At 53.0% G+C, this 15,280-nt stretch overlaps 2 protein-coding genes across 7 annotated transcripts in view; one reads left to right on the top strand and one right to left on the bottom strand.

Annotated features, from left to right (window-relative positions):
* Positions 1 to 8,745, top strand: part of SGSM3 (small G protein signaling modulator 3) — a 33,677-nt gene extending 24,932 nt beyond the window's left edge. For 4 of the 5 annotated variants that reach the window (XM_031050007.2, XM_031050005.2, XM_031050006.2 and 1 more), the window contains 11 exons: positions 1,213 to 1,340; positions 1,641 to 1,796; positions 2,325 to 2,379; positions 2,841 to 2,890; positions 4,133 to 4,285; positions 4,389 to 4,459; positions 4,800 to 4,848; positions 5,147 to 5,232; positions 5,576 to 5,698; positions 7,122 to 7,182; positions 7,537 to 7,620. In XM_031050007.2, coding sequence (XP_030905867.1) covers positions 1,213 to 1,340; positions 1,641 to 1,796; positions 2,325 to 2,379; positions 2,841 to 2,890; positions 4,133 to 4,285; positions 4,389 to 4,459; positions 4,800 to 4,848; positions 5,147 to 5,232; positions 5,576 to 5,698; positions 7,122 to 7,182; positions 7,537 to 7,620 — 1,016 coding nt within the window. Of the gene's footprint in view, positions 1 to 1,212; positions 1,341 to 1,640; positions 1,797 to 2,324; positions 2,380 to 2,840; positions 2,891 to 4,132; positions 4,286 to 4,388; positions 4,460 to 4,799; positions 4,849 to 5,146; positions 5,233 to 5,575; positions 5,699 to 7,121; positions 7,183 to 7,536 lie in introns of all 5 variants that reach the window. The other variant, XM_031050003.2, reaches the window with a different exon arrangement.
* Positions 8,746 to 13,348: 4,603 nt separating this feature from the next.
* Positions 13,349 to 15,280, bottom strand: part of MRTFA (myocardin related transcription factor A) — a 68,596-nt gene continuing 66,664 nt past the window's right edge. For both annotated transcript variants that reach the window (XM_031049915.2, XM_031049916.2), the window contains 3 exons: positions 14,843 to 15,010; positions 14,375 to 14,435; positions 13,349 to 13,935 (listed from right to left, as the gene is read on the bottom strand). In XM_031049915.2, the coding sequence (XP_030905775.2) occupies positions 13,436 to 13,935; positions 14,375 to 14,435; positions 14,843 to 15,010 (729 nt within the window). In that variant the 3' untranslated portion in view covers positions 13,349 to 13,435. The remainder of the gene's footprint in view (positions 13,936 to 14,374; positions 14,436 to 14,842; positions 15,011 to 15,280) is intronic.

The following is a 15,280-nucleotide window of genomic DNA, read 5'->3' as shown; positions in this document are numbered from 1 at the left end:
TTTGTGCATCTGATTCTCTAGTAATTTGATTTAATAAATAGAAAACAATTACGAAAAATTATTTTAAATCTAATTTTGTGCTTCTATTTGTATTCTTAAAGTTTGGGTCTTTTTAATTAAGATTATTTATGATTAAAAGATAACGTTAATCACTTTTCAGTAAGCAGAAGCTTCATGTGTACATTGCTGTTGCAGTAGCTGTATACCTTGGGCCACACTATGCATATCAGTTTCTACAGTGCTGTTAGAAGATAAGCAGAGAACTAATTTGCTAGCCAATGATTTACTTGGGTCTTGCATTAAAGCTGTGTTTGTATAAAAATTAGGCATTGTTTAAATGTTGATTTTGTTACTCAAGCTACCACATCTTCAGTATATTAGAAGAGGGAGAAAAAACAGATGTATGAAAACACATTTTTTGGTTTAAAGAAAACATGTACCAAACATCATGTACCCAGTTTTCAAGGCATTCAGATACATCAACTGTGTACGAAGAATCCATCCCGTTAGGTATCTGCCTGCATAAATTAATAGAGGTAGGCTGTGAAAACTCCTGGGAGGAATTAGTGATTGTTGAAAGATGCTTTGGTAGTTTTCACTCTGTACTCACAACCATTTCTGTATGCCCAAACCCTTTTTAAATCTGGCTGTCAGGGAGGTCAAGGTGGCAGCTTTTCTCTTGTGGCTCTGACTTCTAGGCTGACTCAGCAAAGTGGGCTGTTTTGGCTTTTCACATGTTTTCTGAGACTCAGGGAAGAATATGCTCTCAGCCTGTGAGGTGTACAGAAATCAGAAGTGGTTCAACTAAAATATGTTTCAGCTTTGAGACAGTTTTGGTTGAAGAGAATTTTTGAAAGTTCCCAAGTTTTGTGTCCCATCATTCAGCTGCCTACAGAGAAATGTCTACCCAGTATAAAGGAGGTACGCAGCTCCTTGATGTAGTGAGTTGCCCAGATGGCCAAAGATGACATCTTCCAGTTCCAGATTTGGTTTGAAATACCAGTTCCTTACAATTTGAGGCAGTCAAATTGGCATAAGCTATTTACATCATAAAATAGATTGGCAGTAAGTACCTGCCTCAGTGTAGGCGCTTTTAATGTCAGGCTTTTTTGATTTCTACAGAATCGATGATTTCTAAAGTTAACAAAAAAATAAATGCCTTATGCTTGGTTTCTTTCCTTGCCTTCCCTCTGGCTCTGTGGGCTCCCCCAGGGGATGATGATCTGGAGGCACTGAAAGCCAAGAACATCAAGCAGACGGAGCTGGTGGCTGACCTGCGTGAGGCCATTCTCCAGGTGGCACGGCACTTCCAGTGTGTGGATCCCAAGAACTGCAGCATTGTGAGTGGGAACAGTTGGGTCTGCACTGCTGTGCATTCTAGGCCTGAGTGTTGGGTTTCCACCACAGGTTGTTCACATGCTTCTGGAGCATAGGCTCAAGGAAGAACATGCCAGGTGTAATAGGTGGAGAGGGAGGGTTGCTCAACCCACCCCTGGTGGAGGAAGGCTGTGTTGGGAGGTTGTCTTCCTGTTAAGAGCAGGAAAAGCTTTGGGAAGAGGGGCATGCAGGCTTTGGCCCATCAGCTGGGAGTCATTTGTTGCTTTTCATTCCTCTTTGCTCTTCACCCCCACGTGTGCTAGGATCTGACTCCAGACTACAGCATGGAGAGCCACCAGCGGGACCACGAGAACTACGTGGCTTGTTCTCGCAACCGCCGCCGGCGAGCCAAGGCACTGCTGGACTTTGAGCGACACGATGACGATGAGCTGGGCTTCCGCAAGAACGACATCATCACGGTACATCAGCCTATGAGACAGGGAGCAGGGCAGGACCAACTTGTTGGGATGCTGCACTGCCTCTTCTGCAGGGAAAGAAGGGAGGAGATCAGCTTAGAGCTCAGTTAGGAGCTCAAGGGAAGCAGCTGGTGTTTCTGGGAGCTGCCAGGGGATGAGGCAGTGTGTTCCTCAGTGTTGTCTTGTGGGTCATTCTCAGTGCAAACACAAAGTCCCTTTCCTGGCTGCCATGCAGTTGAGCAGAAGATTGAGTTGGTCCAGCCTGAGTCCCAGTTTAACACTGCACACTGAGCTGTGGTAAGGCTGTAAAAGAATGCATTTGCATTTTAATTGCGGGTGTCCCATTGGTAACTGGGGAGAACAGAGGTAGTGTAGTGCTTGCAGTACCTTGAAGGCCCCGGGCCATCTGAGAACAGAACATTGGCAAAACAGCTGAGAAGGCAGTTCCTCATTGTGCACACACAGCCAGGTAGCTGTAGACCTCCTGGCACTGCACTCTTTAACCAGTGTTTTCCACTCTCTGTTTTTCAGATAATTTCCCAGAAGGATGAGCACTGTTGGGTGGGAGAGCTGAACGGACTGAGAGGTGAGAGCAGGATGGATTACACTGCGGGAGTGGGGCTGGATGCAAAGCATCCACAGCAACTGCTCTTGCACATTTGTAACAAAGGCTCTGCTGATTACCCAGAGCATCTGGCAGGGACAAGGTAAATGTTAAAGAAGGGTATGAGAGTGGTCATGCAGCCACCTGCCTACTTCTTGCAAACAGCAACTTTGGGTTCTGTCCTCCCGGCACAAGGTGGTTGGGTGCATGTCATCTCTGCTGCTTGCAGGCAGTGTCCTGTAGTTGGCTTCTTTGTGCAGTTACCTTAATTCTTGTGATTTTCAGGATGCTCGTGTCTTTGTTTGGGATGGACCCTTCTTTTGGGATTGGACCCTTCTTTGGGATTGAACTCTGATTTATTCTCAGCTTCCAGTGGGCTCTGATCTTGTCTGTGTAGGGGTTTTCAATGTCTGTGTCAGGCTAACCTCTGTCACTCTTTCTAGGTTGGTTTCCTGCAAAATTTGTGGAGATCTTGGATGAGCGGAGTAAAGAGGTAATTAAAAAAAACCCCACCACCTGTAATGTCATAACTTCAAAACAGTTGAGCTGTCTATTTCCCTCCTTCAGTCTGTTTGCTCTCTTTGGATGGTGAGCACTTGGTGATGTGATCAGGCAGCTTATCTTCCTAAGCCTCTTTGCACAACTTCCTCAAACTGAACGGTTGGAGAACGAGGGCCCCACAGGGCTGCAGGGCATAGCTGAGTGTGATGGCTGGGCTTGCAAGGGCCCTAGAGATGAACTTTGGGCAAGCTGAGAAAGCAGCAGGCAGGTGTGCAGGAGGATCCTGTGGGCAGTGTTGGTGCTGGCTCCCTGCTGCCTGTGCTCTCTTCATTCCTCCTTTGAGGCTGCACCTGTGGATCCTGCTCATGCTTTGTGGTCACTGCAGTGAATTCTCCCTGAGCAGCTGTGCCCAAGGGGCAATGTCTCAGTTCCTTGTCACCTGTCTAGAACAGATACTTCAATATGGGCCCAAGACTGGGGTAATGGATAGGAAGCAAACATCATTGGCTGTTGGCCTAGGCAATTTGCAGAGAAAGTGAAGAAAACCCTGTTCCTCCTTCTCCTCAGCATTTGGAGAGTGAAGAAGGGCTTAAAGGGTGACTTGAGATCCCCAGGAGAAGCCCCTGGAGAGTCACTATTGACATTTCACTTGCTACCTCACTCCTGTCTCAGGGCTAGTTCCTTAGGGGCAGATCACTTCTGTGTATATAAACACACATTGTACTGCTGAGCAGTTCTCCCAGCTGAGGAAATAGGATCTCCCACTCATCCTAATTTTGTAATATCTTTCATGGAACAGTGTGTCAGAGTGATACCTCGAAGTGATGTACCAGCTGGCCAGGGAATTCCTATTTTAGCCCCATTTACCTTGTCTTAAAATGTCCCAGAGACCCTCAGTGCAAGTCAAGTCCCTTACCTTAGCTCAGTCAGCATCACACCAAACCACAACAGTTCCTACATGCTGAATGCTGCCAGGATGGTGCTGCAGTCACCTGTGTGGTCTCCTGGGCACCACATAGGCACAGAGGTCCTGGTGTCACAGCAGATACCCAGGGACTGGCACTGAATGTGGTGCCTTATGCCAGAGCCAGCAAGAGCATAAGGTGTTAAGGGAGGAGGGGCTGGTGGGCACCTGGGAGTGGAAGAGCTCTGTGCAGAGAAGCTGTAGATGAGTGGCACCTCAATGCTCTGCCCCTCAGCGGCATGCTGAGAGCTGCTTCTTGATGTTCCTCAGTACTCCATTGCTGGAGATGACTCAGTCACAGAAGGGGTGACGGACTTGGTGCGAGGGGCACTCTGTCCAGCCTTGAAGTCCATACTTGAACATGGATTGAAGAAGCCATCACTGCTGGGGGGGCCCTGCCACCCTTGGCTGTTCATTGAAGAGGTGAGATGTCTCAGTTCCCTTTGTGGGGCAGTGTTGCCAGAGGGCTGGGATGAGGGGCCTGCCTGTAGGGCAGAGCTTGCTGACTGTCCCTCCGCTCCCTTAGGCTGCAAGCCGAGAAGTGGAACGTGACTTTGACTCTGTGTATTCTCGCCTTGTGCTCTGCAAGACTTACAGGTAAGGCCACTTTAGTTACACCACGTGGCTGGGTCTGTGCCCTGCTCCCCCATGCTCATCAAACCACTGCTGTTCTCCACTTTGGGAAGGCTCATGGGCTGCCCCATCCTCCTGCGGGTGTAGTATCATCGGGTTGCTGTGCCTCTGCTGACCTGGGGCAGGCAGTGGCTCTCGTCCCCTTCTCTGGACTCTTGTATTTGCTTCTGGGTCTGTATCCTGCTCTTTCATGGCTGCAGGATCACCTGTGGGCTTAGCAGTAGTAAGAAAGCTGTTGGGGTACAGAAGAAAAAGGCCTACATGAGCTCCAGAGCCAGCTAGGTCTTTGCTGTGATCTTTGCAGGCTTGATGAAGATGGGAAAGTCCTCACCCCAGAGGAGCTGCTTTACCGGGTAAGTTCAGCCCTCAGCCTAGCCAGAGCCCAGCTCCTTATATGGGGAGGTTCCCCATGGAGGCTGCTGAATGCCCATCTTTAGGGAGGTGCAGAGTCTCCCAGAACTTCTCTGATAGGGAGTAGAGACTCCAGGTGCTGGGGGGAAGGCAGAAAGTGAAGCCATGGGGAGGGCTCGGCTCCCCTGGTACTAACTGGTGGCACTGGGTCAGGGTGGGCGGCTGTGCTGCTGAAGTGGCTGCCCTGCCCAGCCTAAGGTTCAGCTAAGGAGGTGGTAACCACATCTTCCCTCCCTGCAGGCAGTTCAGGCTGTGAACATGACACATGATGCTGCACATGCACAGATGGATGTGAAGCTTCGTTCCCTCATCTGTGTTGGACTCAAGTGAGTCATCTGGTCCTGGCATGGTGGTGCAAGGAGCTTGGGGGAGGGGGCAGGGTGGGCTAAAGAGCAGCAGTTGTTTCAATCTACCTTAGGCCACAGGGTCTTTATCTCACTGCAGCCAAAGAGTGAGATCTGCTCCTTGTTCATAATTCTGGTCTCACTCTTGGCTGGAAGAAGTAGCGCTTATTGCATGAAGTGGCTCATACAAGTTTACTTGGGTTATCCAGTCCCACTGGGACTGTGGGTTGGGATCAAGGCTTGGGCTGAAAACAGGCTGTCCCAAAGGGGTGGGGCTTCCTTCCCTCTTTCAGCTTTGTAATATACCTCCAACCCATTGCTGCAGTGAGCAGGTGCTGCATTTGTGGCTGGAGGTGCTGTGCTCAAGCCTGCAGACCGTGGAGAAGTGGTTCCATCCCTGGTCATTCCTGCACAGTCCCGGCTGGGTGCAGATCAAATGTGAGCTGAGGTAAGTGTTCCTATGGACCTCGCCAGGATCTGGCATGGATTTCCTCCACCCCTGCAGGAGGTGGCTCTCTCCACTGAGTAGCAGCATGTGCTGCCCAGGCATCCCTGCTGCAGAGATTTCCTTCTGTGTGCTGAGGCAGCAGCAACTGTCTAGACAGTTTAATGTGATGCAGGGTGCCCCCCTGATCCAAGGGCTTGGCTTTTGTGTAGCTGTCTTGACAAGCAGGAAGCCTTTGCTTGCCAGTAGTCTTCTGCTGTGCCCTGCACCTACTCTGATGGAGAGACTGCCTTTTCTACCCCTTGCTCTCTAGATCCTCTACCAGGCACTGTGAGTGCAAGCAGGCAACAGGGAATGTGCTGGGTGGACAGTGGTTATCACTGGCTGGGAAGGTGTCAAGTCACTGGCTGACACCTGGTTAAGCAAGGGAGCAATGTCAGGGGCTGAATGTGGCTTTAGTGCCTGAGTTTGCATAAAGTACATCACCTGGAGCCCAGGGCACACATCACGTGGCATGTGCCTGGCCCTCCTGCTTCTGCGGAGCCACATCCAGTTCCAGGGAGCCACAGAGCACCCACCATTCTGGCCCTGTTACTGCTGCCATCCTGCGGGAGCTGTCTCTTGTCCACACCACCCTCTGGCCCCAGTGGAAGCATCTGTAGCCAGGATGTGCACACCTCAGGGTGCTGTGTCCTTGTGCTGCTGCCGAATGGGAGGAGTCCCCTCCACCTCTGTGCTGTGGGCATCCTGCGGGTGCCTTCTCGCAGCATGGGGGCAGTGCTAGTTCAGTACAGCCAAAGGATCTAGTGGGATTGGTTCATGGCTGGGCTTGGTTTGTGTGGAGCTGGAGCAGAGACTGATTCTGCATTGCTCCCAGCCAGCTTCCTGTGGAAAGCCTCGGCTCCACCACTGCTGCAGGAGTCAGAGGAGACCCCCACGCAGGATTTCCCCTGAGCTGGAAGGACTGATGTACTTGTTGCCAGGAGGTCTGAGCTCTGCATCCCTGTCCTAAGGACAGGGTTGAGGCTGTGCCTGCAGCCCCTGCTTAGAGCTGGGCCAGCGAGAGAGAGAGAGGGGCGCATGAACTCCTAGGTGCTACTGGCAGGGGTCTGCTTTCTGGAGAGGAACCTGCCACCCCCTTTGCCAGCTGAGTGCAGTGCAGCAGCATCCGAGCCTGCCCATGCCTCCCTGCGCTGCTGCATCAGGCTCTGTAGGGGTTGCACTTGAGTCACATCTTCCAGCTTCTCTTCCCAGCCTGGGCCTGGCAGGATGTGGAACCCAGAGAGGAGGGGGAAACAGGGAATGAATGGCTGGTGATGCCCTTTCAACACCAACAAACATGCCTGGGGGCAGCAGTTGTAGGCCCAGGCTGGGAGTGTGATCTGGGGTGTGTGCATGTGATACCATCACTCTCTTCCCATTGCAGAGTCCTTTGCAAATTCGCCTTCAGCCTCTCTCAGGACTGGGAGCTGCCGGTAAAGAGGGAGGTGAGTAGGTGGCATCTCATTCTTTCCTTTAGCCAAGGGTTTCACTTTCTGCCTCTCCCAGCTCTGTGCTCCAGCCTATCCTGTGCCTCCTCTTGGGCCGGCACCAGAGGCTGTGGATGGGGCTGCTTTCCCTACCAGGGCAGGCTCTGCCTGTGATGCTGGCAGCGGAGACAGGGGGAAATGGGGCAATGCAGGCTCCTCCCTTCCCCAGCGCTCTCCAAACCGCAGGGCCTCTCCCTGTTTCAGCTGTGCGGAGGTGGGAAGAGCAGGAGGCTGCTTTGTCTGGGTGCCACAGACACAACCTCCCTTTTCTGGGTGTAGAGCACTGACCTGGGTGTCTGTGTCGTCCTGCAGGAGAAGGAGAAGAAGCCACTGAAGGAAGGGGTGCAGGACATGCTTGTGAAGCACCATCTCTTCAGCTGGGACATAGATGGGTGACCCCCGCCCTGCCCCATCCTGGGGAACCTTCTCAATGGCACACATTCCTCTCCCCCATCCCCATCATCTCACCCCCTGCCCTCCCCAACCCCCCCACTTGTATCTGTGACAGAATCCTCCTCGGAGGGCTGCCAGGCCACTGGGACAGATGGCAGCAGCACTGAGGCTGAGCTGCAGACCCGAGGGAGGTGATGATCAAGGGCAGTGCTGCAAAGGAACAAGTGTGTTCTGGCCACAAAAACAAGTGTCCCCTCTCTCCCTCCCTCCCAGCCTTCCCCATCTCTGACACCCCCATCTCATGTTTCCCTCAGCCCTGCCTCCCCCCAGTGCCCGGGGAGCAGCCTGGCCCAGGGCCCCTTGTGCACTGCCCCATGGGCTTATAGCCATGGGGAAGAGACACAGCCCTTGTTGGGTGGCTTTGGTCCGTGAGAGCTGGTGCCGTTGGCAGGTGGCACTGTGCTTGCAGGTGGATTTGGGCTGGTGAAAGACTCATGGCTGTATGGGAGCAGGGATGGCAAATCCCCCCCCATGCCAGCCAATGGCTTGCCTTTGCTAGGGAGAGCGATGGCAAATCCTGAAGCACTTGGACAAGTTCCTCTGATCTGCAGCCAGGATTGAGAAGGGACAACCGGCATCACCCTCATCCCACCTCCCTGGCACTGGTGTGTGGGGTGTTGACAAAGAGGTGCCCGATGGCACTGGCCTGTTACCAGTGTGACAGCCTTAGGGGATGGGCTGTGTCTCCTCTGGGAGCAGACAAAAAACCACCTCTCCCCTAAACAAGTGTTTCTTGCTGTCATTTTAGTCTCTAGGTGATTTTTACTGTTAACCAAAAAGATGTAAATGATCTCCAGGAATGTGTGTATATTTGGCACCATTGTAGCTCAGGATGAGGTTCAGGTTGGAGCTGGCTCAGGGAGATGTAACTTGTCCTCCTCGCCCTGCGGTGGCAGCGGGGACGCAGGTCAGGGGTGGAGAATTGCTGCTTTGTGGTGGTGGCTCTGGATATGGAGTCTGTGACTTTCTACTGAAAGCATTTGTCTGTGAGCACAAACTACTCATGGAATGACACTAGATTCTTACTTTATTTGGTGGGTTTGTAAATAAACTGCATCTTGGGAGAGTGCTGGGCTCTGGCTTTTGTTTCTTGACAGGGCCAGGATGAGATTTAATTCTTTGTTTCTGCTCTTTGATAATTAGGGCCCCATTTCTACACTGGCTGCCATTACATCAAGCTGAGGTCTCCATTCAACCTGCACTGGCACTCTGGGGGGCTCCTCACCAGCCTTGCATCAGACCAGCAGCTGGGGCAGGAGCAGTTGTGCTGCCAGCAGTGGCCTCTCTGCCGCCCACGCCCTGAAGTGCAGCGCTGCTGCAGAGCCCCAGTAAAGCACAGAGGGTGTAGGGACACTGCAGGAGAAAGCCCCAGAGGGAAGTGGGGCTGGCAGAAACCAGGGCTGGGCAGTGGTGGATAGCAGCATTGTCTGTACAACAGCCAGTTCTCCACAAAAACAGGTAGTCATAGATGCATCGTGGGATGGTAATGACACAGGGCCTGAGAGAACTGTGGGCAGAAGCTTAAGGGAAGGTGGAAGTTGCAGCATGTTTATTGATGTGAAAATGAGTGGTTTCAGTCAAGGTAATTGGATTTGATGGATGGACCACTCACTGGATAAGGAATTGCCTGGAGGAGTCCAAGTGGAGACTAGTGAACAGTGGTGTCCCTCAAGAGCTGGTACTGGGGGCAGTGCTGTTCAGCATCTTCATCAGTGACATAGACAGTGGAATTGTGTGGTGTTGTCGACAAGCTGGAGGGAAGGGATGCCATCCAGAGGATCCTGGACAGGTTGGAGAAGTGGGGCAGATAATGGATGCTCAGAGAGCTGGAGCACACCTCTCATGCAAAGGCAGACTGAGAGCTGAGCTTGTTCAGCCTAGAGAAGAGAAGGCTCCAGGGAGATTTTAGAGCAGCTTCAGTGCCTAATGGGGCCTAAAAGAAACCTGGAGAAGGGTTTTTTTACAAGAGAATGTAGTGACAGGACAAGGGTGATGGCTTTAAACTGACAAGAGGGGAAATTTAGATGAGATACCAGGAAGAAATTCTTCATTATGGGGGTGGTGAGGCCCTGGCACAGGGTGCCCAGAGAAGCTGTGGCTGCCCCATCCCTGGCAGTGTTCAAGGCCAGGCTGGACAGGGCTTGGAGCAACCTGGTCTGGTGGAAGGTGTCCCTGCCTGTGGCAGTGGGTTGGAACTGGGTGAGCTTTAAGGTCCCTTCCAACACAAACCGTTCTATGACTCCATGGTAATTCCAGTTTGCCATCTGGCTGAGGAAGGCTGCAGCATCACCTCACCACCACAGCAGCTGTAGGCCAGAGCAGCCTGCTGGGCTGTGGTGCAGGCTGTACCAGCTGCCCGTGCTTCTACCATCAGACCTACATCTAGTTGCAGGGTGGGTTATTTCCATACATGGGGGGAATCTCCCTGCAGCCAAGAAGGGATGAGGCATCACCACTCAAGCATCTTCTTCAGGTTTGAGAAAGGCCCAGAGAGTTCATCCACCATTAGCTGGAAAAGGCGGAGTGGTTGTGTCCTCCCCCCCACGGAGCAGAGACACCTCTGAGCACGCGGCTGTTTGGAATTTTTTTAATAAAATGAATTTTTTTTTTCAAATATCTGTAACTGAAAAAATAATTCAATTTAAAGATCCATTCTCTCCCCCATTAACTTGTCACTTTTAGCCTTTTCCAGTTGAACACTCGCTCTGGATCTGATGCCCCAGCACCATCCGTCTCCAGCGGTGCTGACCACCCCTCGCCGCGTGCTGCATAGTGGAAGGGAGAGTGCGCAATACTCAAATACACGTTACAAACAAGTAGTGGTTACAGCAGAAAGATTCAGGATTACATTCAAGGTAGAGGCAGAACATCAGACTTTGTAGGTTTTCTTTCCCAATGGATGCAAAAATGTACGTCTGGGGGAACACCTCTTCCGACAAAGAACTATTGAACTATTATTCAAACAAATAATAGTAAGAAAGCAGAGAACGGGGCTGGCCTGTGCTGGGCACTGCTTGGGGAAAAGGCTTTCTAATCTTTCCTGGGATGAGGTACCGCCTGCCCCTCTGCCCCGGGGCACAGGGTTGGCGCTTACTCCCCTGGCAGAAGCCCCTTGTGCAGAGGGGCTATGCAGGTCAGCTGGGATCCTCAGGTGAGGGTCGGGGGGCTTCTGTGTCATCTGGGCTCCTTGGGGGCTCATCAGCCCATCAGCCAATTTCAAGTCATTAAATTGGGGTCATTAAATCCCCACAGCCTTTCACCAATGACGGTGGGTGGGTGAAGGTGAGTGTGAGCAGTCGGGAGCTCAGCCTGGCCCCAGCAGCCCTGGGAGGGGCTACACCAGTGCCAGGTACTGGCTCCTCTGTCACAGGCCAGGGTCAGGCTGGGAGTGCACCCTCTGTCTCTAGGAGCTCATTGCACTTCAGTTAAGATCATTCTTTGTTTACTGGTTGCAGCTTTCTGTTTGTACAAAGAAACCCCGCAGCTGGGTGGTGCTGGAGGCTGCAGCTCACTGTGGGCTACAGAAGCAGCTGATTTTGCATGAGTTTGTAGCCTCCCTTTTCTCCTTTAGCATTTGAAAGATTCCTCCCACTACTTTCCTCTGTAAGCAACCAATTACCTCCTGCACTCACCTGCAACCAGGGCTGGGCAGATGCCTTGGGGAAAGCTCTGTAAGGCAACTGCCTACTGCTCCCAGGGAACACCAGGAGAGAACTCAAGAACCAGGAGAGGGCTCAAGGGGCTGTCCACCAGTCCCAGTTATTCTGTTTTAGGACATGACACTATAGCTTGGACAAAAGAAAGCAGGCAGTGTTCCCCAGACACTGAGGGAGGCAGATAAGAGGCTCTGCCTTGCTTACAACTGGGGAGAGAAGGGAGCGGAGGGGGGCAGAAAGGAAGGAAGTTGCCATCAGGCTCCCCCTGCAAATGATTATGAAAGTGGCTCCCCATGCAGTTAACAAGCAAAGAGGGCTCAGGAAAGCAGGAGTTTCGCCCAGGCAAGGCCTCCCCCTGAGAAGAGTGCCAGGTACCAAAGGTGCAAGGGTGCAGCATGTGCCTGCTCACACCTACTCCTCCGCAGCAGGGAAAGGTGCGGACAGTCAGCATCCTCAAGGAGACATTGAAAAGGATGGAGGTTTATCCTTCCATTGCCCGAGCAGGGTCAGCAACTTAGGCTGTATGATTTCAACAACCACCACCTCCAGCTTTGCCCTCCCCAGCTCCCCCAGCCTGGACTCAGCTCAGGGCCCATGCAGGGAGAGCTGCATGGTGAGGCGAAGCTAGGCTGTCTCCCCTGATAAATGTGGCAGTGAGTTACTACTAACCAACACAGGAATTCCAAAGTGACAGGTGTAACAGCATGAGAGAGAGAGACAGAGGTCTGGGTTTACAATGCAAAACCCTGCACAAGGAATAGCATCACTGTGGCTCTGGACACTTTGGAGTACTCATCTGCCCTCATGGCACTCAGCAGCTGCCCTGAGGCACCAGCCCAGGGCCCTCCATGGCAACAGTTCACAGTAAACAGCCATTTGCTCTTGCCTTCCCCCCCCACCGTGGGCCTGGAAGGAAGGAAGAGCAGAGGTCAGCTGCCCATTACCTGCTCCCACTTCTCCCCCAAAAGGGGCCCTTGCAGTTGCACCACTGAGCCAAGACCCTTGTGCCACAAACACTCCTTTTGCAGCACCACTTCCCCTTCCTTGCCCATCAGGGCTGACATCCCCAGCTGTCTCTTTCCACTGGGGCACCTGCTGTAGGGAGGGAACAGCACAACTGAAGGCAGGAGAGATTGCACATGGCCCCGAATGATATGTTGCTCGTTGCCAGCTGTGCCCCATGCACCACAACAGGATACTGGGATGCTTTTTTGTCCCTAACCCCCACCATGAGTGCTGTGGAAGCTGTGGGGTAGTGGGGTGCCTGCAGACCAGGCACAGCCAGAGGTCTGGGGCAGCAAAGGACAGATTTAATATGTAAAGACCTGGATTTTAGCACCTTAAAAATCCGCTTTGCAGCCCAAAGCGAGTGAAGCAAGCAGGTGTGCCTCTGCCGAGCTCAGCAGTATTTGGGAAACCAGCTCAGACACTACCAGGTTTTTGTGGAACCCTGGTTCCCTTTGGCTATATTTGGAAAAGGTGCCTGTTCTGCCCAGCTCCTCACAGCCCCCTGGCAGATCAGACCCTCCCTGACAGCCAGCCAGTGGTGCAGAGGGCAGCCACTGCAGCCAGCACTCCTGCCTTTGTGTCCTGTTCCAGAGGTAGAATCCCCTTCTGCAACCGTTAAACCCACTGTGCAGGGGCAGCACAACCCCCTTTATCTGCCCATCCCAGCAAGGTGAGGGGTGCTTGCTTTTGGAAACAGCTCAACCTGGTCATGCCCTGTCCCACTGCAAGGTGTGAGGGAACTCCTGCCCAGCAACACTGTGCTCCATGTGCTGCCATCACTGCTCCTGCCTGGAGGAAAAGGGGCTGCCGGCTCCCTTCTCTCCCCGGCTGGGTCAGGCCACACAGAGCAGCCCCACAGCTCCTACAGCCTCTTCTGCCCCCAGCAGCCGCTGTCCCTGCTCTGGTCTGGCTGTGACCTGAGCAGCGGATTTGCCTTTGCCACCATTGCCCGCTCCGTGCAGGAAGGACACTGCTGGGGGAGGAGTACAAATACTAGGAGCACATCTCTTTTTTTTCTTTTTGGTTGACTGGCCTCTTCCCCCTGCATGCCCCTGCCCTCCCACTCCCATTCCCTTCAGTCTCTGCTCACAGAGTTACAGGCAAGAATCCCAGTGCAGCTGCAGATCGTGTCCATCAAGGAAGTCTGTGGAAAAGAGACTGGGAGCCGCAGTGCTAAGGGGAGCCAGGCTCATGACAGGCCCCCCTGGCAACTCCAGCCAGTCCATGCTGTCCAAATTAGCCTCAGCCAGGTCCAGGGCTATGCCCCCAGATGGCTCGTGAGCAAAGTGCAATTCTGAGGTGTCCATAGGTGAAGGCGGGTGGTCCAGGATGGCCGAGCTGCTCAGCATCTCACTGTGGAGGTCATCAATCAGGGACAGGGGCTCTGGCCCATCATGGCCTGCCGTCAGCAGCGGGAGGCCGGTGCTGCTCTCCAGAAAGTCCTCCAGCCGGCCCACAGGCACCGGCTGCCCCAGGGACACTGGCACCGCCAGCTCTGAGGAATGGTGGCTGCTGGGCGGTGGGGAGCAGGCTGGGGCCACTGGTGGGTCTTTCCCAGCGGGCGATGACTGATCCTTGAAGTCAGCAGAAATCTCTGTACAGGAAACAAACAGGCAGGCTGGGGTGAGGAAAACTTGGCCAAACACAAGAACTTCTTCCCTTCCACTGACCATGGCAACAGGGACCTCCCAGACTGAGCCATTACTGACCACCAACTGCAGTAAGGAAACTCCTCCTGTATCCAAGCTTGGATTGCTATGGGGAGTTTTCAGTCTGCCTTCGGGGAATTCAAGCTCTGTCCACTATCGCGGAAGAGATGTGCTCAGATCTGATGGAGAAGAGCCACTGAGCAGCTCTGTATCATACTGATTCCTGACAGACATCTCCCTCAGTGCCTTACTGACTGACAATGCTGAAGGCACTGGCAGGGACACAAGAGCAAAAACCTAGGACATGACAGACTCTCCCCTCAGTGCTCTATAAACCCCAGGCTCAGACCCAGTCTCTGGGAAATGCTGGCTTTGCCTCCTTACCTCCACTTTCAATGAGAATGTCAAACAGGTCATCCATCTGCTGGCTGGAACAGCCGTTCTCCTGGGGAGAGCAAGTGCAGGGTTAGCTTCCTATTTACCAGGGGAGCTTCCACCTCCTGCAACACCCTCAGCTGCTGGCTCTCCTCCCTCACCCCAAGATGGGTCTGTCAGCTAACAAGAACCAGCACATGGAGGCACCACACCATAATCCTCTGTAGCCCCAGGCTGTTTCTGGTTGGGAAGGTAAAGTCAGCATCTGCTGTACTACCACTCACCAGACAGTGAGTGGCTGGGGAACTTTACCTATGGTTTACGGTCTGCCCCAGACCCCTCAGAAGGAACTCAGCTAGGAAGCTGCAGTGGTGTCTCCATTCTCTGTCACTGGCCCAGATCAGGAATCTAAGCAGATTTACAACAGCAATATTTCACCTGCTCTCCAAGGAAACCAAGGAGAAGAACTGCTCTGACCTGGGCCTTTGGCTGTTGTTTCATGGCCTCTTCATAGCCTGGTGGCTCTTTCAGTGGGACCGAGGGAACAGAGAGCGGAGAAGTTCCAAAAAGCGACGTGTGCTGTTGCTGCTCCAGGTCCATCTGGGATGGAGAAGGGGCAGCAGGAGAGCTGGGCTGTGATGAGGGCTGTTTAGAAAGAAGGCAGAGGGAGAGATCAGGGGAAAGACCACACCAACTCCTGTCTCACAGCTGCTTTGAGAGACTGTCATCCTTTCTCTTGGTGAGTGCTGCCGAGAGGTCTGCACTGCTCTGCTCTGCTCTGCTCTGCTCTGCTCTGCTCTGCTCTGTTCTGCTCTGTTCTGCTCCAAGCAATGTGGCTTCCTCTGTGTACTCTATGCACTATGGCTGCAGGGGTGGAAGACAGATTTCCCCTCCAACTCACAGCTGGAAATCTTT

This window comes from Melopsittacus undulatus, chromosome 5 (assembly GCF_012275295.1).
Source record: "Melopsittacus undulatus isolate bMelUnd1 chromosome 5, bMelUnd1.mat.Z, whole genome shotgun sequence".
Classification (NCBI taxonomy): Eukaryota; Metazoa; Chordata; class Aves; order Psittaciformes; family Psittaculidae; genus Melopsittacus; species Melopsittacus undulatus.
The sequence above is the reverse complement of the archived record's forward strand: the minus strand, read 5'-3'. Positions and strand labels throughout refer to the sequence as shown.